Source organism: Gallinula chloropus (assembly GCF_964237585.1).
Source record: "Gallinula chloropus genome assembly, chromosome: 23".
Classification (NCBI taxonomy): Eukaryota; Metazoa; Chordata; class Aves; order Gruiformes; family Rallidae; genus Gallinula; species Gallinula chloropus.
In genome coordinates this window covers 8,313,745-8,336,706 of record NC_140108.1, presented here as the reverse complement: position 1 = coordinate 8,336,706, position 22,962 = coordinate 8,313,745, and the positions used below count along the sequence as shown (strand labels likewise).

General features: G+C 58.3%; 1 protein-coding gene across 1 annotated transcript; it reads left to right on the top strand.

Moving 5' to 3' along the window:
- Positions 1–861: 861 nt before the first annotated feature.
- TMEM240 (transmembrane protein 240) lies at positions 862–12,171 on the top strand (the record flags this gene model as incomplete). Its single annotated transcript, XM_084274645.1, has 4 exons — positions 862–918; positions 1,179–1,285; positions 10,256–10,464; positions 12,023–12,171. 4 exons carry the CDS (start codon positions 862–864, stop codon positions 12,169–12,171), a joined length of 522 nt encoding a protein of 173 aa, XP_084130771.1.
- Between the last annotated feature and the right edge of the window lie 10,791 nt (positions 12,172–22,962).

The window sequence follows — 22,962 nt, the reverse complement described above, 5'->3', positions numbered from 1 at the left end:
CCTGGGCGCATCTCCCCGCTGCATCCCGCATCCCTCCCCCGTGCAGAGCCGCCGGCGCGGAGCCACCCGGGCCCGGGAGGGGCTGGGCCGGGGGGCTTCCAGCACGGAGCCGAGCAGCGGGGACACGCAGCCCCGAGCCGGGAGGGTTTGTGGGTCTCTGGGGGGAGGGGGTGGGGGTGGCGATTCGAGGTTCGGGCTATTTTTTTAACAGAATTATTCTATTTTTTTCGCACGGATCGGGCAGGGGGGGTGATATTTCGGGGGGGTCAGGGAGGAGGATGCGATGAGGCTCCCCCGGACTGGGTGATTTTTATTTTTATTATTTTTTTGCAGCCTGCCTCCTCCCCCCCCCCCCCCAGCCCCCCCTTCCCCCTCCGCACCCCCTCACCCCCCCCAACCCCCCCTCCCCGGTTTCGGCTGGCTCGCTTTCCAGTTGCTGCATGACGGGCTGTGCTTGTGGCGGTGTGTGCCCGCTGCCGGGGCCGTGGCGCACCCCCCGCGGCTGAGCCCGGGGCCGGGGCCGGGGCCGGGGGCAGAATTTTTTTGGGTTTTTTTTTTTTTTTTAATTTTAATTTTTTTTTGCGTTATTTTATTTTTATTTTCACCTGTCACATTTGTCCTAGAAAAATAAAAAAATAAAACGGGCCGGGGCGAGGGAGCCCGAGGCGTCCCCGGCCGGGGGAGGGAGCGCGCGCGCGTGTGTGCGGGGGGCGCCCCGCCGCCCCGCGCCCCCCGCCGCACCGCAGCCTGCGGGCAGCGAGCGCGATGCGCCCCGGGCTGAGCTCTGCGGAATAGCGCGGCCGCCGCTCGCTTTCCGCGGGCTGGGGGCGGACGGACCCGACCGCTGGCAATTCCCTCTTGATGTCCATGAATGCAAACACCATGATTTTCATGATCCTGGGCGCCTCTATCGTTATGGTAAGAGATTTCGCTTATCTCCCTCCCCTCCATCCCCCCCCCTCCCCCTCCTCCTCCTCGCCCCCCCCCCCCCCGCACTGTCCCCTGGCCTGTGCCCCCCCCCGTGTGTGTGTGTGTGCGTGTGCATGTGCGTGTGCCCCATTCAACCACCAGAGATTGTTTTCTTGATGACTGCTTCAGTCTTTGGCAATCAAACTAGAGTCAATGTTTTATTCCATCATCCAGAGTTGACCAGATGCCTTGGTTATGGGCTCTTACAGGCAATAGCTTGCTTGATGGACATGAATGCGTTGTTGGACAGATTTCACAATTACATCTTGCCGCATCTGAGAGGGGAAGACCGAGTTTGTCACTGCAACTGTGGCAGGTAAGTTACCTGCATAAGGTCTCTCTCACCTGTGTGTGTGTCTGTCGTCCCCCCCCCCAGCCCCCTCCTCCCTCCTTAGCCCCTTCCCACCTCGTCTCTCTGGGAAGGCACACCGAGGTGCTGGCCAGCAGCAGGGTGTCTGCTGGCTGGACTACCATGTTTGCATTCTGGCTGTGTCTCACCTTCCTCAGCAGCTCCTGCATGAACACAGGGCCGGCTGGATTGTTGGGTTGGGGTGAGGGGTGGGTTTTGTTGTTGTTGTGGTTTCCGGAAGAGGAGTTTTCTGTGGACCTGGAAGTCCATTTTCCTGTGTGTGCACGCGTGTGTCTAGGCATCTGTGAGCCCTGGAAAGTGAGTAACTTTCCTTTCAACCCTTGTCATTCTGCTTTTGCTGTCACCAGGCTGTGTCGTTTCTCGGTGTGTTTGTGGTCTGGGTGTTGCAGTTGGTGGCTGTGTGGCTTACACAGGACAGGATTTGGAGAACTCTGAGGGCCTGTGGCCAGGAAGCAGTGCTGCTGTCTAGGACAGCGTCACTCTGAGGCTTCCTGACTTGGATCCGTTCGTAATTCTCTGTGGCTTTTCCCCTGAGAGTTGTAATGATGCTGGACAGGGCGCGCTGAGGAGCTGGCCTGGGCTTTTGTGGAGCATTTGGTAAGCTGAGAGCGTCGGGGTGGATTCCACAGCGGGAGCGATGCCTTTGCTGCGCTCGAGTTGATGACTGGACAGATACCTACCTGCCTCCAGTTACGTGGTGCTTGATTCTCCTGAGCAGCGTGGCACTTGTGGTGTTGTGTGTAATCGCTGAGGTGCTCGGTGTGTAGCTGGGCTCTGGCTGCTGTTGGAGGAATCCACCTCCTCAGGCTCTCTCCTCCATGGGACCGTTGTCAGCGATCCTCACCCTGCATCCCCTCCTGCGCCTGGTTACTCACTGCCTGCTGGAGAGTTTCTTGTCTGTGGGGGAGTGAAGCAGCGTGAGGCTGTGCCAGCTAAAGGACATGCTGAGGGAGCCCTCCCCTGCCACATCCAACATTTAGATTGAGCTTTTACTCCTCTTTGAGCTGCCTCTGGAACCAGCTGCATCCTGTCTCCCAGGCATCACATCCCTCTGGTGTCCCCAGTGTGGAAGCTGAGCTGAAACTGGGATGTGCACAGCTTAAGGAAGGGAAACTGCTTTGCCCTTCCACTCTGCTTCAGTCACAGAATGAAGGTGAGCGTTACCTTCCTGGCCACCATGGTTCCTCCTCAGATGCCCATGGGAGAAGGGCAGAGGAGGTACAGGCAGCACCTCTGGGGCCAAACGCAGCAAGGCCCTGAGTGATGGAGGACACAGACACCAAAAGCCTGGTCCCTCTGTGTTAAGGGCAGTTGGGAAGACTGTGGGGAAGAAATGTCCACAATGTCTTTCACTTTTTTTCTTCAGGAATTGGCTTTTTCTTAGGTAATTTTATGGTCTTCTTGATGTTTCTCACTAGTTTGAGTAGTCCTCTGCCGCCTCAACCAGTTTTCCCGTTCGCTTGTCACAGCTGCGTTCAGTGGTGGTGAAAATCGACTGTTGGTAACAGACTCCAGCGCATCTGAAGTGACTGAGAAGCTGCAGGTCTCACTGGTGGTGTTGGCAGGGTGTCCCTCCTGCCCAAGCCTGAGAAGGTGGCCAGGGTGCTCCCTCTCCTCTAGCCGTGTGGCTGCAGAGGTGCTGCTGAGGCAGATAAATTAGCCATGGCACTCTCCCCAGACACAGTCAGGTCATTTCTTAGAAAGTCCACAAACCAGCTTCCAGGGTGTCAAGCACGGATCTGGGAGGAGGCAGAAAGGGGAAGTTTACCACTTGCCTCAGGTACGTAGGAGCAATGGCTCTTCCCAATGGACTTGGCATTCCGGTCTGCACTGCTGGGCACGGCTGTTGTTTGGGCTGTGATGCTGGAGACACTGGCACAAAGCATCCCTGTACTCTGGGCTCGGCCTCGCGCTGGGTCTGTGCTGCTCACCTGCTCTCTGCGAGCTCTGCCCTGCTGCCCGAGCGCCAGTGTTTCCAGCCCTCTGCTTTGAGAGGCACATGATGCTGAATGTGTCCTTTCTGTCAGCTGTCCAAGCTCAGGCCTGTAGCGCAGCCAGCGCGAGCTGTAAGCAGCTCTGCCTTGTGCCCAGGCGAGGATGCATCCTGGAGCGTGGTGTGAGCAGGGGGACCAGGGACTGATAACAGACTCTTTCATTTGCTGATAGCCCAAGGGAGTTCTTGGAGGAGGGAACTGGCTGCAGGTCAGGGTGTTGCAGGGAGGGATGGGGGAAAATGAGTATATGTTGCAGAAATGGAAGGGAAGGGGGAATTCGAGTCAGATTGATGTGCAATAGGCTGGGCTGCTGCCATGACCATTCCCCCCCCCCTGCACTGCCCAGGCTGTCGTGTTGGTCGCGTGTAAGTCATTCAGAAATGTTCTCCTCCTGCTCTCCTGTCCTGGCCGTGCCCTTCCCCAGGTGGGGGACCAGGGCACACCCCTTCCCCAGGAACATCCTGGTGTGTCTAAGCAGTCCGGGCTGGGCTGTGAGTACCAGGCCTTGGGCATCCAGTGTGCTTGGGATGTGCTGCCTGACGGGATGGGAATCTGCACCAAGCCTGCACCCATGTGAGGGGCTGGGAGCCACCACCTTGCTGCTGGTGGTTATGGGTGGTGATGGCTGACTCTGTGTCTCGTGCCGGCTGAAGCCAGGTGCACATGGGGATTTGGGGCTCCGTGCTCTGCCCCTTCCAGGCCCCTACGTCCCGCCTCATCCCTGCAAGGCTCTGGGAAGAAAGCCCAGACTTCAGCCCTTGGCTGTCCCTGTGCTGTAGTGCCCTTCCCAGGCAGCAGGCACAGGGTGACCGCAGGCAGCCCCGGGAAGGCAGCGGGCCGGGGGCCCTTGGGCAGGTGCACCCACATCCCGGAGCTCTGCTCCCTGCGCAGTGGGATGGGGGCCTGGGTGAGTTTCCAGCCCCCTCTCCTCACTCATTTCTGTTTGCGCTTTCTGCTCCCTGGGCAGGGGTGGCCGGGGCACCATGTTGGTGCCCAGGGGTGCCCCAGGCTCTGCCCACACCCGGGTGGCTCATGGCTTGTCAGGGCATGGCTGGTGGGCCAGGCTGTGCTGGCTGGCTGCTCTAAGAGCTCTTCAGGTCTCACGGAGCCTGTGGCTGGGGTCTGTCCTCATGGGCAGCAGCGTGTCTTGCCTGGACTCTGCCTGTTCCCCTCTCCATGGGGGACTGGACCTCACAAGAAGGTCCCAGGACAAGTGAAAGTAAGTTCTGGCTCGTGGCCCCCTGCCCACTCCTTCCTGGAATGCTCTCTGCCCCCCTTGCCGCTCGGGGGGGCTGCATTTCCCGTGCCTGGGACCAGGCTTTGCTTGTTCCGAAGCACTCGGTGGGGTGGAAAGGCTGTGGAGGGTCACTGGGGTCAAGACATCTGGGGAAGCAAACCAGCCCCACGCACAGGCGCTGCAGAGTGAGGGTGGGTGCGAAGGCTGCGCGGGGCGGGTTGCAGGGACTGAGGGTGGCTGCAGGGACCGGGTCACGCTGTCCAGGGCATGTGTGAGCTGCTCCTGTCTCCCACCCCGTGCAAAGACATGTGACATCCAGGCTGACACGTGTCTCTTAAGTGGCACCATCCACCCAGCCAGGCCTGGGCAGTGCCTTTGCCCCAGGAGCCCCCTGGCTCTGCGAGCGGGGGCTGCCCAGGGCCTGGGGGCTGTGAGCGGGACCAGACGGCCTCCTCCGTGGGGGGTGTTGTGGTTAGGCTTGGCCAGTGCTTTCCCAGCACTGGAGCTCCAGAACCCCTGGGGCCAAAGTGCATCTACAGGTTCGGTGGGATGATGCTCCTGCATGTTCCTTGGGGAGGGAGCTGGTGTAGTGATGTAGAGAACGTCAGCAGACACCCTGGGCTGGTGCTGGCATTGGGTGCTGATACTGAGCCTGCAGAGAGATGCCTGGTGTGCTGGGGACTGTTCCTGTCCTAACATCCACCACCTTGCTAGAGGAAGAAGGGGTGACAGCCACGCTTACACTCCTACGGGCTCCTGTTGATCTGCAGGAGCAGATCCCTGGGGCACTTTGCCACTCTGTCCTCAGCACCTGGGGATTTTCAGGCTGCCCAAGTCACCGTGTTGGGGCCTGCTTGGCTCACAGGCAGCCTGTCCCCTCCAGTCCTACCTCCTCGGGATGTGCCTGTTCCCAGGAAGGAGCAGGCAGGGCTATGGAGTGCTGCAGACGCGCAGCGCTGCCCCAGTCCAAACACCTCCGTCCCAGCCAGCAAAGGGTCCTCTCTGGAAGCAGAGAGCTGGCAGCAGATCAGGAGCTGGGTGATGTCATGCAAAGGAAAAACACCAAAGGGCGTCCGTCCGTGGAGGCAGGGTGAGTTGGAGAGAACAGATGACACCTGCATGGAGCAAGGACCCGTCAAAACAGCTGAGGCGGGGAGGGGGGGCTGGAAGTTCCCTGACTGGGAAAGGACAGGACTTCAGGAGCCCTGGCATGCCTTCTCCTTGCCACTGACCTTCTCAGTGACCTTGGAGGGGGAGACTTTCCCTCCCAGGCAGAGTCTCTCCCTGTGATTGAGGATTAGAAAGGGCTGAGAGGAGCATCAGCCGGACCTCAATGCCCATACCCTGCAGCAGAGCTGGGGGCTGCCAGCCCTGTAGTCAGCTCTTCCTGCTCCAGGGCACTTCAGCCCTGCTCTCAGTAGGCTCTCATCTAGGAGGGAAAGTCCCCGTGCAAGGCCATGCTGGAGCTCTCCCGAGCAACTGGTGTGTATGGAGCAATGCAATGGGCTGGTCACAGCGCGGAGACACGGGAGGTGGCTGCTGCCTGGGGGTCTGCGCTGGTGTTGGGGTGGTCGGGATGGCTGGTGGTGCCAGGGCAGTGTCATCTGGTGGCAGCATGGGTTGAATAGTGCTGGGCTCTGTCTGCTTCTCTGGAAAAGCCCCTGTGGCTGTGCTGGGAGTGCTCGGTGCCACGTGCTGCAGACCACCAGGCCTTTCCCAGGTAGCTGCTGTGGTGCCAAGGCTCCCAGGGAGATGCCTTCAGCTCAGCAGTGGCTCCATCCATCCATCCATCCATCCATCCATCCATCCATCCATCCATCCATCCATCCATCCATCCATCCTTCCCGCTGGCTTTGCGAGCAGCGGCTGGGAGAGGCGCTGGGCTGCTCGCCGTGTTTCTGAGAGGCTGCAAGGTCAGGCCGGGCTGCGCACCGGGGAGGCTCTTTGCTTCCCTCTACCTCTGCTCGGTGGCTGTGGCGGGGGCCGGCCAGCGAGGCGGGATAAGCGCTGTCCCCCCCCAAATCCCGCTGCAGCCGGAGGTGGGGGCCGGGGCAGCGCATCCCGGTTGTGCCTTCCGCAGCCTGAGCCGGGGCGGTGGGACATGTCTGCTACCGGCGGAGCCGGCGCCTGCCCGGGGTGAGCCGAGCCGAGCCGAGCCGAGCCGCCAGCGCGCCGCACGGGGAGCGGGGAGGCGGCGGCGGGCGCTGCCCTCGAACCCGCAGCCCCGCGGCCCTGCGAGGCTCCCGCGCTGTGGCTGGGCTGCAGCAGCCGGCACACGCGCAAGGTCAGGGAAGGGACAATAGCGCTTTGGGCAGCGCGGTGCCGAAGCTCCAGCCGCGCCGCCCGGGCTTCGGCTGCAGCCGCCGCGCCGCTGGCCCTGGGAGGGAGGAGAGGAGCTCTCGCCCCCCAGTCACAAGGGCTGGGCGGGGGCACGGGGATGCTGCAGCTCAAGCACACGCGCTCAGACCCAAACGCGGGGCTGCCCTTGTCCAGCAGCTCCAGTCTGGCAGCCGAGCCAGGCGCTGGCTGGCTGGGGACGCCCTCAGCACAGCTCCCCCTCGCCTCGGAGCTGCTGGCAGCCGCCAGACCCGCGGTTACACTTCTTGTCCCACAATTAATCTGCTTCCTGGGGATGCTGCAGCGCGTCAAGGGTGGGCACGGCTCTGCCGCGCCCGGCACGCGAAGGGAGGCGGCGCACGAGTGACCCAGCAGGGAGAGCTTGGCCCGGAGCTGTTACAACAGCTGATCCCAGCTCGGCCTGCCCGGGAATTGGCTCCCAGGTTATCTGGTACAGAAGCATGGCCAGGACACAGGTTTCCCCTTCTGAGGACCACGTGCCCGGTGTCAGTCGTCTGGCTGCTGGCTAAGGTGGCACCAGGAGACTTTTGTCTCTCCGCAGAGGTCTTGGGTGAGTGAAACGGGCGCTGGCTGTGGAGGATCACGTCAGCCCCTGCACCCCCGCGCTCCTGACCACAACGTTTGGCCAAGAGCATGAGCTCTGAGGAGCTGCCCTGCCGCTCAGCTCCTGGCTGGGAGCACTGGTGGGGAGCTGGTGGTGGGTGGCTACACCCACGTTGTGCTCGGCTTAGAGGTGCTTCATTTCCCCACTGGATCCAGCCCCCAGAGCCGTCCAGGCCACGCTCCAGTTTCCAGTTCCCCTGATACGCAGTGGGGACCCTGGACCTCTGTGCACTATTAATAATGGGCCTTGCTTGTGTGCCAGTGTCACAAGGACTTGAGCTGCAACAGAAGACTTGTGGGGTCTGCTCCCCTTTGTTTTGGCTGCTCCTGTCCCACTGGGAGCCAACGGCAGCGAGTTAAGGACCTGCTGGCATCGCTGGCAGGGACTGGGAGGCCCAGCACATGGGTGGTAAGTGTGAGCCTTGCCTTCTCCCCTCTGCAGTGCTGCTTGGCCATGCTCGTGAACTTAATGGGTGGTTGTGAAGAAGAGCTCCCTTTTTGGGAGCCCCCCCTCACACACCCTCTGCTCCTTAGAGTTTTCCTGAGGGGAAAAACATTCTCCAAAGAGCAGAAGGAGGCAGGACCTGCCCTTACCTCTGGGGTCACTTTGAGTGGCTGTCAGAGCTGGCCTGGATGCATCTCCTGTCTGTGCCTGTCCCAGTCTGGTCCCTTGTGCTGGGGCCTTTCTGAACGCAGGGCCGGAGGGCAGGAGCGTGGCTAGGTGGGCTTCCATCCACACCACCTTCTCCCCCAGAACCATGGCAGCAGGTTATACACCAGCCCTGTGCCTCGGTGTGCCAGAGGCTGGTGCCTGTGGTGCAGGTGGCCCCATTAAGTCGTTGCCGAGATTAGGGCTGTTTTCAGTAGGTTCCTTTGAGTGGAGGTTTGTTTGTGTAAATATTTGGACGTTTCTCCGGTGTGATTATTGAGCAACCTGCACCTCATGCATATTCAGAGGCCTCCAGTGCTCGCCTCCTCTCCTGCATGTGGGAGCAAGGCTGGGTCCCTGGACGTGGTAGGGATGTGAGTGCAGGTGACACCAGTGGGGTGGCACTGGGCGGTGCTGGGGACAGCCCCCAGGACTCTGCCCTGGCCTTGAGCTCGGAACACTGGAGATGCATCTGTGCTGCAGCCCCAGGACAGTTGGGGGGGGGCTGGTGGCTGCAAGCTCAGTGGGGCTGGTGGGCACAGGGCGTGCTGCGTGCCTGCCTCTCAGCCAGGCAGTGGGAGGAGGTGGAGTGGCCAAGCACCCAGCTCAGGCAGCCTCCTGGCTGTGCTCAGCAAGGGTTAACAGCCACAGGAAGCAGATGTGCAGGGGCCTGGAGGAGCTTGCGTCCAGTTTTGCTTTGGATCCTGCATCCCCTGTCATCTGGGACCCTCCTCTGCCCCACTTACTTTTCTTCACGACTCCATCCCTCCATCCCTGCCCTTTCTCAAGGGACCAGGCTCTCTCAAGCGGTTCAGCATCATCCCAAACTCTGTCTCACCCATCTCACTGCCAGGTGAGCCCAGACTTCAGGCACGGGGCCTCTCCCGAGCCCCGCGCCGTGTGACGTCTGAAAGCCCTGGAGCCCGACCTGTCCCTCTAGGGACTCCGGCAGCCCCTGGCACAGCCCGTGTCCTGAGCAGGACCGCACAGCTCCGGAGCAGTGCCGTGGAGCAGCAGAGGGCTTGTCTCGTCCTGCGAGGCAGAGAGCTGCCGCAGCCCTCCCAGGGCTGCCCTCTCAGACAGGGTGTGCTTGCAGGAGCAAAGTGCCACTGACCTCTGCCCGTGAACATGAGCGCAGTGGTGCCCTTAACATCTCATGGGGTGACTGCTCCACACTCGTGCTGTCCTCTGTATTATCTTCTCTTCCACAGACGCTGAACTTCTTGGGCACCGAGTGCCTGTCTCAGACATGGGGCTGGGTGTCCGTGCTTTTCTGCCCATCCCTTTTCCATTAGAAGAGCGGTGGCACATCAGAAGAAGAGGGGTGGCAGCAGGGACAGGGAGGGGACTGTCCCTCTCTGCTCTGTCCTTGTGAGGCCCCAGCTGGAGTCCTGTGTCCAGAGCTGGGGCCACAATACAAGATGTAGAACTGTTGGAGAGGGGTCAGAGGAGCCCCGGGGATGCTCAGAGGGCTGGAGCAGCTCCCCTATGGAGAGAGGCTGAGGGAGCTGGGCTGGGTCAGCCTGGAGAAGAGAAGGCTGTGGGGGGACCTCATTGCAGCCTTCCAGTCCCTGAAGGGAGCAGAGGAACAGGAGGGGAATCAGCTTGTTAAAGGGCAGAGACTGGCAGCACAAGGGAGATGGAGTGAAGCTGGAGGAGGGGAGGGTGAGATGAGATATTAGAGGTAAGTTCTTTGCAGAGAGAGGGGTGAGGGGCTGGAAGGGGCTGCCCAGAGAGGGGGTGGGTGTCCCATCCCTGGGGGTGTTCAAGGCCAGGTTGGATGGGGCCCTGGGCAACCTTGTGTAGCTCCAGGCCTGGAGGTTGGTGTCCCTGCCTGTGGCAGAGGGTTGGAACTCTGTGACCCTTGGGATCCCTCCCAACACAGACCAGGCTGGGATTCTGATTCCTCTGCTGACATAAGCACAAAAAGCCACTTCTGCTCCCAGGGATATTGATAGCAACTGGAAGGAAAGGTGTTAACCCAGCCCCCCTCCACAAGAGTGGGCACTGAGTGAAAAAAACCTTCTCTGCTCTTCTCCACTGATGCTTTTCCCTGTTTCTGTTCCCTGCAACAGGCATCATGTCCATTATGTTATTCCATATGACGGGGATCAGTCAGTGGTGGACTCCTCGGAGAATTACTTTGTGACTGACAATGTAACCAAGCAAGAGATTGATCTGATGCTGGGACTTTTGCTGGGCTTTTGTATAAGCTGGTTTCTGGTGTGGATGGATGGGGTTCTCCACTATGCAGTGCGAGCCTGGAGAACTAGCCGACGGTATGGTAAGTGCAGCCTCGTGGGCTCCCTTCTCGTTCCTCATCCCTTCCCCATCCTCTGTGGCTGGTGGAGAGGGAGGAGCTCAACGGTGTGGCAGCCTTTGTCCCCCATGGTTTTGGCATAGACCTGACCAGTGAGATCCCAGCCCTCTTCCTGTGGGTGGGACTGTCAGTGTGGGAAGGGGCAGCTGAGCATCCTGCCCGGAGGGCTGCACTTCGGAAGCTGCAGCGTGTGCGGTGGCAGCCAGGGGTGTGAGATGCCAAGCAGTGTGTTTGCCTGTGGGCAGGCTGGCAGATGGTGGTGGTACAGCTGCACGTGTGGGCAGAATATTTTCAGGCCAGACAAGACTTTCCCTGAAATCTGGATTTTTCCTGTGGCTGTAGTTCCAGCCCCTCATTGTTTGTGACACCGTGATGAAGGGGACAGGCGTTTCTGTCTTGTGTCAGGCACGTATGGGCTGAGGTTCCCCATCTTCTTCACTGTTCCAGATGCACCAATTCTCTGTTCCCCCAGCAGTGACATCAGCAGGGAGGAGCGATAGCTGAAGGTGTCGGTGGTGGCTGTGGCTACAAGAGGCAGGGGCAGGGACAGGGTAGAGCCCTCTGCAAACAGGAGTGCTGCTCAGCAGTGACTCAGTGTCACACTGTGGCCTGACCAGCTTTTCTGGCCGATGAGAGTAACCCACAGCTGCTTCCTGGTGGAAGAGATTTCTTAAAGCAGATGTTCTGTAGACACCCAGACACCAGGTTGCAGCTCACGGCAGCTGCAGCGCTGGTCAGAGCTACCATGGGCCACCCTCAGCTTCGTGCCACCCATCGCTCTCTGGGGCCTTCGCGGTCTCCTTGGCAGGCTCGGGCTGCATGTGTCTCCTGGTGGTGTGTCCCAGCGCTCTCGAGATGCTGAACAGCAGCTGAACCGCTGCTGCAGGGACAGGTTCAGGGGCTGAGAGCTGAAACGCTGCATAAATAATGACTCTGTCCAGCCTGCACCGGCCGTGGGGCAGAAAAGGGCTTGTGCCAGTGGTGAGTGGAACTGGCCTGTGTGTCAGAAGGTGGAGGAGTTGACCAGGGACAGTGTGTAGGCAGCAGCAGCACTGCTCTTTGCCCAGTAGCTTGTCCCCCAGCGCGGTTGCCTGCTAGCTGCAGAGCTGAGCAGGGTTGGGATGAGGGTGCTGCCTTCAGTGACCCTGCTGTAATGACAGTCTGACACCCAGAGCGTGAGTAAGGTGCAGAGAGGGCTGGAGGATAGGGCTTGTCACTAGGACCTTGTTTACTACTGCGAGTAGAAAGCTGGAGTTGGGCTCTTGTAACTCCCAGTCACCCATCCGTGCCCCTTGTGAAACAAGCTGGCCCTACAGCAGGGGCCACGGGGTGTGTGCTGCTGCTTGGGGCTTGCCCGGGGGGTGGATGTGCCCTTGGGTGTCTGCAGGGCACAGCCTGGTGCAGGTGAAGTCGTCTGGGAAGAAGTGTGGGCTGGAGGGACCCTTCGAGGGTGGCCAAGGTGTGCCAGGAGTGCATGGGATTCCTGCAGGATCTCACCTTCCTTCTCCTTTCTGTCTTGCAGACAATTCCTGGTCTTGGATTCCAAAGTTTTGTAACTTAAAGGAGTTCAGAAAACGTCACCACAGGCAGTACGAGGAGGCGACTGGGAACATGGTGCACATCAAACAGAAGCTGTACCATAACGGGCACCCCAGCCCACGGCACCTCTGAGGAGCGGCCCTCCCCTCAGAGACTGCAGCGAGCTTTTAAAGAAGGACTTTGCTCTTCTTCCAGGGGAACAGGTACTAGTTTCCTCCTCTGTGGAAGCCAGCCGAGGAGACAGTTTTACTTCTCCCTCCCGTGCGCCCCTGTGGCACACCACAATGCACAACTAAGCCAGTCCTGGATGCTACGCAGCCAAGACATTGCACTGTGTTCCACGTTTTATTGTCAGACTCGTGTATATATGTAAAAAGCAGACAAACAAAAAGGAAAAAAGAAAAAAAAGAGAAGAGAGGTTTGCATTATACTTTCAACCCCCCCCCTTTTCCTGGCATTCACGGCTGTCCTGCACATCGAGCTGCCCCACGGGAGATGTTGGCCAAGGGGATGGAGGTGGGACAACATGAAGAAGATGCAGTTTCTCATCTGAGAGCTCGAGCCCCCCGTTTCTCTGGTCCTTTGGCTTGGTTTTGCTCTGCTCTGTCCTTTCCGTTGCTAGAATGGCTTGGCTGGTCACAGGTTTGGATGGGGACTGCTGCCAGCTGGTTGTGAAGGCACCGTGTCCCTTTTGCTTTGGTTCGTGGTGTTGGGAGCTGCTGTGGGGGAAGGAGGTGCTGGGAGTACGTAACTGATGTGTTCTTTGTGTTACTGTACACTGAAACCTGCCTTAAGCAACCCAAGGAATCTTGGTACCAGGGGAGCAGTGCTGTAAGGTGTCAGTCTGGCTCCAGGGGCTGGTGCTGCCTGGTTTACACCTCTCCTGTTTGGTGGCACCGTGCTGATGTCAGCGCTGTTGCTCTTTGCTAATGCTAGAGAGAGGAGCTGCTCCTGGGGCACAGGGAGACGTGTATGGAGTCAAATAGCAACAGGTCTGACTTGCAGCCTGGTCATCCCCCCTCTGCTGCATAAACACCCCTTGCCTGGGAGGAAGGGAGCTGCTCCCGCCCTCTTTTTAGGGGGTGTCAGCGGCGCTGCTGGGTGCCACCCTGGGACCGCTGGCAGCACAGTGAGCAGGACCCGAACAGCCCAGCTCCTCCTGCACATGAAGAGCCACCCATCTCATTGTGTTCCTGCTCTGAGCTGAAACAGCGCTTCAGCAGCCGGCTGGGCTTGGCTTGAGGCACACGGAGAGGTGTGGGCCTGAAGCCAACCCCACCTGGAGTCCAGAGTCCCAGTAATGGCTTGAATCAAGGTACGAGGATGCTCTAGCACGGTTTTGCCTTTGCTTCCCCTGGTTACAGCTTAGCTGTGGGTTTCAAGGTATCTATCCAGTGTCTGAAGCCAACCTCCACACCCAGAGACCCCCCTCGCTTCCAGGGTGTCCTGAGGGAGGTGGTAGAGCCCGTGTGCACCTGGGCAGCGCAGTGGTACCCGATTCCTGTAGCAGTCTTGTTCTGCTGGGGCAGAGCAGCCGCACGTCCAGACCACATCCCTTTCACAGCTGTGGGGTGGCAGTCAGCAGTAGCCCCACTGTCTGCAGTGGGGGAGAGGGTTGAGAGGAAGAAGGAAGGGACACGCTGGCCCCAAGAATTCCAAGGGGTAGCCCTGAGCCCCAACCATCTCTCCTTCATTCATCATTTTGTATCGAGTGGGCTTGTGCTTAACTGGGGAGAACATCTAGAACAAAAGGATGATGAACATTGCCAGAAATTGCTGTTTCCTTCTGTGGATCCCTTGACTCTGTCGCCCTGTAGTTTGGTTTGCAGTGCCTGTGAAGGGAAAGGACACCGTGACTCCCTGCTCCTTCCCTCCTGCTTCAGCTGTCTCTTGCTTTGGGTTTGGTTTATTTTCTCATTGTTTCCTGCCCCCGGGATCAGTTCAGTTATTCCCAAGCCCTGGAGCTGGCCAGGAGCCAAACATACCCATGGCCCTGCTGGTCCCACTTTCACTGGTCCTTTGTGCCTCTTGTCTTGGAGCCCTGGTTTCACTCTGAGCCTAAATATTTGTCTGGTCTATACCTACGTCTGTCTGCTTGAGTGTCTGTCATTCAGGACTTCCTATGGCCACAAGGTCCACAGCCACCTGTTCGTACCTAAAGAGCCACCTTTCCATAAGCAGCTCCTTCCCCAGACACACGGCTCTGCCACTCCCCTCACTGTTTGAGCTGTGACCATATGGGCTCATCCTCAGGTGGCACAAGATGCTCCCTTTGCTGGAGTGTTACTCCCACAGCGGCAGGTGAGAGACGGACAGACAGACAGTGTTTGTCCTGGTGCCATGGCACCAGTGGAGAATGGGTCTGGGATCATCAAACAGGTTCTCGTCTTGGGCACGTCTTCAGGCAGGAGGGCAGCTGGCAGGGGGGAAAGTCCATCGTGATAAAGACAAACCCCAAGTCTCTGGCAGTAGTTGTGGGGGGAAAAGCACTTTAAATAACCTTGGAGCCGCTCATATGGGATGTCAGGCAGCGACCCAGACTCTGACTGCATTGGACAGCGGGTTCTGCTCTGCTCTAGCAGCTCAGCTTGGTTGGGAGGTCGTTAATATGAAGCTTCAAACTGGAAAGAGCCAAGTGATGGCTCACGCTGATGAATCTGACCCACGCCAGAACTTCAGAGCAATCTGAGGCTCTGGAAGGGGAGTGGGGGTCTAACATGGGCCATATTCCTGTTGTTCAAGAACAGGCCTTTTTCTGATCTGGTGTGTCCACAGCTATGGTGATCCTCTCTCTTGTGCACAATTAGTCAGTAAACTATTCTCACCACAATTAAATTCACCCACCTTAAACCCAAGGCCACCAGAAGTACCCCACAGCAGCAGGTTTGGCCCAGCTCGTGCTGAAGGGTACTAACCCTGGGGATGTGACCAGACCTTTGATCCTCATCCGTGGTGAAGAGGGCGCACAGCTCCTCCCCCCCAGCAGGGAGTCCTGGTCCTGGGCCGACCCGCGGGCTCTGGCGTCTCCTGTGCGTGGAGACTCCGGCTTGAGAGAGACACGGGGGCAGATTCCTGGTGTGAGGGGCCTTTTTTCCTCCACATCTCGGAAGCTGCTGTAGATTGGGCCCTTTGGAAGGCAGAGCAGGCTGTGCCTGTTTTAGGGCTGGGTAACCCCACACGCCGAGTGGGGCTGCCCCGGTGAGAACCCATGCACAGGGGCTGCCCAGGGCCCTCGTGCTGCTTAACCCACAGCAGTGTGCAAGCCACGACCCTTGTCCCCAACAGCCACGTGCCTGCCACAGGTCCTCTTTGGGGAACAAGCCCCTGAGCCCCTGGAGAAGCAGGAGGTGAAAGAGGCAGCTGCATTCGAGTATCACAGAACCCCAGCACCACATTGCCCAAGGAGCACTCCCATCCCTACCCTGTGCCCTCAGCTGGCCGTGCTTGAGGTGTGAGCCATACCAGCAACGTCTGACTTTGTGCTCTCTTGTTCCTCTGTCCCAGTGAGGTGCTGCTGTTGCTCCCAGCTCAGCTCTCCGTGCAGTCTGCCTTTGTGCTGTCGTCTTCTCCTGTGCATGTGTTCGTTTTGCTTTGTCTGGTCGCTGGGGGTGTCTTCTCCTTGTTTAATGTCTGAGATGTACTAGTGTTGACTCGTCTGTTGTTCTCTTGCCTCTGATCCAGTCTTAACACACACAAAAAAAGAACCCCAACCAACCCACCCACCCACAGGTCAGACCACCAAAAACCCCAAACGAAAAAGGGTTCAGCTGGGAGAAAGGGACTTTGGCATCAGGGAGTTGACACAAGGAGGTCAGGGCCAGGCAAGATGCTGGTCAGGCTCCACGGAAGAGGAAACCTGGAGTTGCAAAGCTTAGGGGGCTGACAGCTGTGTCTGTAGCAGCAGTGCTGTAGGGACAAAGGAGTGGGAAGTGAGCACCATGTCTTAGCACTCATCCGCCAGATGCTTTGAGGGAGGCTTCTGCAGCGTTAGATAGTGGGGGGGATTTTGTGCCGCCTCAGGAGAGGCTATTTTTAGAGCAGAGACGGAGCTGCAAACTCGATGTGCCAGTTCTCCAGCGCTGGGATTGGCACTGGGAACAGTTCTCCCACAGTTCTGGCGTGAGGAGCCCAGGTTGGGCTCTGTGGCAAAGGGGAGACGTGGCAAGATGTTCAGGGGAAAGCAGAGGCTTGTGAATCCTATTGTACCAACCAGCTGCCATTGCCAGCACCGCTGGACAAACCCCTCACCCACCAGTGACATCCCACCAGGTAGCACAAAGTGGAGCCCATTCTCTGCCGACCTTCTTTCCATTCTTCCCACCTTCTTTCTTCTCAGGAGAGCCACACATTGAGGAGCTGGCCTGTCGCTCTTGGTCTCCTCTGCTTCACATCCTGTCTGGCATTCATCAGTCCACCACATTCAGTGGCTCACAGGGGGTGGGGGTGGGGTGGGTGAAGTGGCAGGAGGCCAAGTTTGCTATAGGTGTAAGAAGTGCTGTGCCAGGGAGGGGGCTGAGCTGCACATTGTGTTGGGAGTGAGAGGAAAGAGCCCAGAGCCACTACATGTGGGATTTCAGCGGTAGCCCAGGGTAGACTCAGATACTACGCATGCCTTCTGCTCTGACATGAGGAAAAGGACCCTTTCTCTTTGAGGAATGGTTTGGGAAAGTGTCTCCTGTGACTCCATCCATCCATCCATCTCCTGTGACTCCATCCATCCATCCATCCATCCATCCATCCATCCATCCATCCATCCATCCGTCTCCTGTGACTCCATCCATCCATCCACCCACCCACCATGCCCTCTGACTGCTCAGCTAGCCCTTGGGCCAGCCCAGGACACATAACTGGCTGGAGCATCTGGCAGCACCCATCAGTAAAAGGCCAGCTGAGAGCCCGGGAAGCACGTCCCAGGCACTCCCAGCATGGTGGGGTGGGGTTAGTTATTCTCTCTGCTACTCTCTACCTCATTTCCCAGTGCCACTCAGCTGGGAGAAGAGAATCCCTGGTAAAAAGGGATGCTACAACAAGCCACTGAGATGATTTAGGGACTGGAGCATCCCTTCTGTGAGGAACAGCTGAGCGAGCTGGGACCACTTACCCTGGAGAAGAGAGCTCAGGGAGATACCTGAAGGGAGGGTGTGAAGAAGATGGAGCCAGGCTCTTTTCAGTGGTGCCCATGACAGGGCCAGAGGCAACGGGGTGGGGATGGGCAGTGTTCACCCTTCACCTTCCCTTGTGTGGAGGCTAGAGGCTTGCTGGTGGTACCTGTCACGGGGAGCCGTGGGCTCAGTCCCGTTTGCATGTTGAGACAGGGTCACAGCAGCAGTTTAACATCCAGCGTGGCTTTGACAGAGAGAGGGGCTGAGCATGGGGGTGATGAAGGTCTCTTCTGCATTTGGGGGCTTTGAGGGGAGAAACAGCCAAGCGAAGCTCCTGGAGAACCTCTGGCTGTGAAAGGACAGAAGCACCTCTAGTGTGAGAGCACAGGGGCTGACCAGAACCGGGTCTGGATACGCTGCAGCGGGGTGCAGGACGGGGACAGTCGGGGCAGTGGCTGCTGGGGACACAGGGCGCTGGTTCTACCCAGGGATGGAGTGAAGATCAGGCATCCTCTTAGACCAGCCCAGCTCTCTGTGGTGGCCAGGGCAGGGTGACAAGTGAGCTCACAGAAGAGAAAAATTAAACAAATACATAAATGGACCTCCAGGCCCTCAGCCTCTGGGCGTGTGGCCTGGGGGGGGTGCAAGGGGAGGACACAGGCGTGTGGGACAGTGTGGTCAGGCATGGGGAGGAGCCAGTGGGTTGCTGCACCAGGATACCCTCCCAGTGCTGGGGGTGTGTCAGAGCGGGTCTGTGTGGGTCCCCTGCGTGTGCCACCACGTCCCCCTGCACGGAGCCTCCTCAGCACACATCCCATCGGCACTCCTTCCTTTTCCAACGGGGTTGCTAGCTTTGGTCCCCTCTCCAAGCTGATCCCGGGGGATTTCCCTGGAGGGGTGACATGAGGCTGGCCCCATCCTGTCAGGCACTCAGCACCCTCAGCTCACCAAGGCGGGGGGACCCTTGCAGGACAGAGCAGACACGTTTAGGAAGCTTTTTTGTTTTCCAGTCGCGCTCTGCAGGGATAACAGAAGAACAAACCTCGGGGGGGGGGGGGGGGGGGGCTTTTCCCTTGATTGTTAATCCTTCTTTTGGTTACTTTTCCTGCACTCCAACCAGTTTTGCATGCATGGGACAGGGAGAGGTACAGCACAGAGAGGGGGATTATACGCTGCTCTGGCCGTGAGCGCAGCATCGTCTCTACTCTGGTTGAAAAGCAATAATGGCCAATTCCTTTCTTTTTCTTTTGATTTATTAAATACACTTGCACAGGCAAATGTCACCCACAGGTCACCTGCTCCAGCGGCCGCGCTGGCAGTGGTGAGGACGCTGGGCTGGAGCTGAGAGGAGCAGCTGAAGGCCACAGAGAGCTTGGGGAGGGGTGGGGGAGGCACTAGAAAAAGCACACTGTGATTTTCTTTGGGTCAGTGAGTGTATTTCAGCCATTCCCCCCCCCGAGCATCCGTTGGCGCAGCGGCTCACCTCCCGGCTCCTGAAGCTCAGCCCCTCCTCTGCTGTTTGTCAGTAAAATAGTTTTTTGCATGTTTTGCATCTGAGTGTTTCTTCAACTCTTTGAATTGAGGGGTGTTCCCAGGGGTGGAGGCTGGAGCCCAACAGCCCTGCACACTGGGCACCAGCCTCAGGGCAGGGGATGAAGCAAGGAAGGGGTGCAGAGCAGGGGAAGAGCCGTGCCCAGCCTGGCTGGCTGAAGAAGGGCTGTGCTTTCCCCCAGGTTATGTGACATCACGGGACTCTGTCCCAGATTCCAGCCCGCTTCTCTCCCACTTGCTGGGAACAGAGGGAAGCTCTAAGGTTCAAAACTGATTTAAAAAGAAGATAAATATTTTACTGTTAAAAAATCAACTCAATTCTGGGTGCAAGCTGCCTCCAGAGAGGAGTGGGGACCCTCTCTCACCCACCGCCTGCAAGAGCACGTGTGAAAAGCAGGGTACATGAAACCCAGGGCTTTACATGGAGGGGTGTGCTCATCCCCCCCCCACCCCCAGCAGTACTGACCTCTGCCACCACAGAGCAGTGCTTTAAACTCTTCAGCCTGCTCTTTTCACCCCCAGAACAGGGCAGCACACACACAAACAGACCCCAGCTGACACCGACAGTCCCTGTGTGCAAAGATGCCGATGCACGAGCTGCTCTACAAGCCCACGTGAAGCTGGGCATGTCATGCTAAGCCTTGGCAGAGATGCTACTGGAAAGCAGAGCAGCAATAAAAAAGCCCCAACACCCAAGGAAAGGAACCTCCACAACAAGAACAAACCCCACAGCAGCAGGAGAGGGAGGCAGACCAAAAAAAAAGCTGCCTCCCAAAACATCCCAGGACCACACCTGCACCATCTGCCGGAAGCCAACACAGCAGCTGACTGCCCACACCCCTCCCTTCCCTGCTACAACCCCCTCTGCTTGTGTTGTCATCCTCCCTCTGGTCATGGGCACCCGGCCTCCCAGCTCTTCTGCTGCTCGTGGGTTCGCTCTGTGCAGTCTCGGGGTGCGGTGGCTCCTTGCGTGGTGCTTGGGTGGGCGTAGGCCCAGGTTCCAGGGCTGCACGTGGCTTTGCAGGCCCAAGGGAGGAGAAACCCCCGCCCTGGGCAGCGCAGACCTGGCAGGTGGAGCAGCAGGTGAGCAGAGACACAAGCTGCCCACGGGAAGTGGCCAAGGCTGGAGTGTTTACGTCAGGACGCCTCCGACAGAGCCCTCCTGCTCCCACCTACCTGCCAACGACACTCGGTGCGCAGCGGCAGGGGATGGGCAGCCTTCCATGGGCAAAGAGCCTCCAGGAGCAGCTCAGCTCAGGGAGACAGGCCTGGCTGGACAAATTACCACGTCTTAAGAAACCAACACGCAGGGAGTATAAACCCACTGCAAGGAATCGGCCACAACCACAGCTGATGGGGTAAGACAAGGTCCTGAGGGTTTCTCCTCCATTCAAAGCAGAGACGCTTCCCAGGAGGCTCCTGAGCCCTACAGCCCTGGGGAGGAGACAGGCAGCACCTGCACCCTCGCACCACGGGACGTTCCTCCCCGTGCATCACATTCCCAAGGTTAGAAGTCAGTGCCTGGCACCTGAGGACAGATGACCGCGGTGTAAACCTGCCTGCCGGCCGCCCCGCTGAGGCACGGCCACGGCCTTTCCGCTGGCAGTGGCCAGGGTGGGGGGTGATGGATCGCTCGCCAATCCATCTGCTCTCACATTTGCTCTCCAACACAAACCACTATTTTAATAAAGCACTATTAGCTCATAACTCACTCGGTGTCAGGGAGAGGAGAGAACCTCAGCCTGGGGTTGCCATCCCAGATCCCTGCACAAATCGCTAGCTGGGTGCCACCTCCGCAGGGACATCATTCACCCCGTGAGCTGACAGCAGGCCACACTTACTGATGAGGCTGGTGAGGCGACAGAGGCCCAGCATTTAAATCTCTGATGAGGCAGGAGTTGGACAATGACAGGTGGCTTTTTATCCCCCCTCCTTTCCTGTTGCATCGCTCAGGAGCAGCAGCGGCGACAGCGACTGGCACAGCTATTCCCTGGGCAGCAGGGCATGAAATCACCGAGCTGGCAGCTGGGAGGGACGTGCTCAGCCAGAGGGACCAGGAGTGTCTTTGCAAAGGCAGGATTTGGAGTGCTGGTAGGAATAGCTGCTGGGATGCAGCCAGAGCATCCCCTTCACAGGATGTGAAGGAAAGAAGGGCAGGGTGCAAGCGTGAGGAGTGGATGGAGAACTTTATTCCTCATGGAAATACAAACTGGAGTGTCAGCACTGAGAAAAGCAGAGCTTCCAGGCCTGGGGGCTCTGGTTGATCCAGATCCAGACCAGGTGCTGATCTGCAGGGAGCATCAGCTGCCCAGGTTCCCAGCACTCCCCACACCACTAACCAGAACACAAGGGCATTGAGAGGGACTGTGGATTTTGGGGTGTTGGGGGACGTGCCAGCTCCTGCTCTGCACAGAGCCACGGGCTTCTCTGGACAGGAGACACAACTCACTGTGAGTGTCAGACACAGAGATGCTGTCACAGCCTGCGGGGTAGGAGTGTGAGGGAGGTGGTGAATAGAGTAAACAAGGGAGCCCTGAAGCCTCCACTCCCGGGACTTCAGCCAGCACCAGGGCTTCACAAGAGCCTGCAACACATTGTCACCAGAGCATGAAGAGCACAGATGTGCAAAGCTCTGACCAGCTGATCGCTGGAGGAGACTGCGGAGCAGAGGGAGGGGGAGACACACAGGACAAGCTCTGGCTGTTGAAGAGCCCTCTTCCTGGTGTCAGGTACAGACTCTGCTTACCCTGCCCCCCTTTTAAACAGAAATAAACTGAAGAAAAGAGACTCTGCCTAGCTGAGAGCACATCATCTCCCAGGCTGCCTGAGGGCATTTGGGATACAAGCACACCAGGCAGTGAGTCAGGTCAGTGAACATCTTGCTCTGTGGAGGGAGCACCAAGGCACCCCCGTGATCTCCACCACCCCCTGCATGCCTCAGACACAGTCCTTTCCCCCCATACAAAGCCCAGGTAGCAAAGCTCAGGTGAGGACCAGTGGCTTCCATCCTTATGAGTGGCCATTAAAAGCTCTTAAAACCCCACTGAGAAGGACTCTGCACCCAGGAGATCCTGAGACCCCTGGGACCCATCAGCCCATGGCTCCTGCTGGCTTCCCTGGACCAGCCAAAGACTGGTTGCACCTCGAGCACTGGGTGCAGGTTTGGGTGCCACAGGACAGGAGGGACACAAAACTATTGGAGAGTGTCCAGAGGAGGCACAGAGCATCAGGAAGGGTCTGGAGGGGAAGGGTTATGAGGAGAGGCTGAAGTCCTTGGGGTTGTTCAGCCTGGGAAGAGGAGGCTGAGGGGAGACCTCATGGGGTCTGTGGCTTTCTGACAAGGGGGAGTGAAGGGGCACACCCACAATTAATCCCTGCTGCCCAGGGCATGGCAGCTGCAGCACCAGCACTGTGCTCCCTCCACCTCCTGGCAGGGCCCGATGCTCTCTGGGGGAGCAGCAGGAAGCAGCTGAGTCAGCGAGTGCTGGGCAGGACTCTGCCCTGCTCCTGGCACCTGCAGAAGCACAGCCAGACAGCAGGACAAGACTGGGAACCTTTCTCCTCCCTTCAGCTCCTTCTGTGCTTCCCAGGGATGATGGTGGAAGAGAGGAGAAGCACTGAAGGTCACAGTAAGAGATTTTAATCACATGCTGTCAGGCTGCTCCCTCCCAAAACTCGTTAGCAAGGGGGTGGCAGCAGAGCTCCCACCTCATGGTGCTTAACAGGTAACTGTAGTGAAGTCTCAGAAAGGGGAAAGCCTGGAAGAGCTAATCCTCTAGCAAACTAGTGAGCTAAAAGGACAACTACAGAACCCTTTCTTTCCCAGTGTCCCACAAAGCTGCCTGCTCCAAGGACCCTGGTGACCAGCCCTGCTATGCTCACAGGCTCTCACCAGAGCACATCTCCCAAAGCTCAGTAACAACAACAGCCAAATGGACAAAGCAGAGACTCCTGTCAGTTCCTGTTGGAGGAGAACATCTCAGCAAGGTACTCAAGGACACAGATTTAGGTCAGACAAATGTGCTTGCATAGTGTAGTTGCAGAACGGGACTTGGAGCAGAGCAGAGAGTTCAAACCCAGTTCAAACTCAGAGAAAAACCACAACAAAAACCCCACAACCCAATTTTCTGACCTGTCTCTTACACACACACGCACAGCCCCAACATCACCTGACTGAGACAGGCTGGTGCTCGTGGCTTGGCAGCAGCACACGTCTCAATCGCTCCGCAGATGCAGCAGGAGACTCATGTAGTAAGAGCAGCTTGACAAC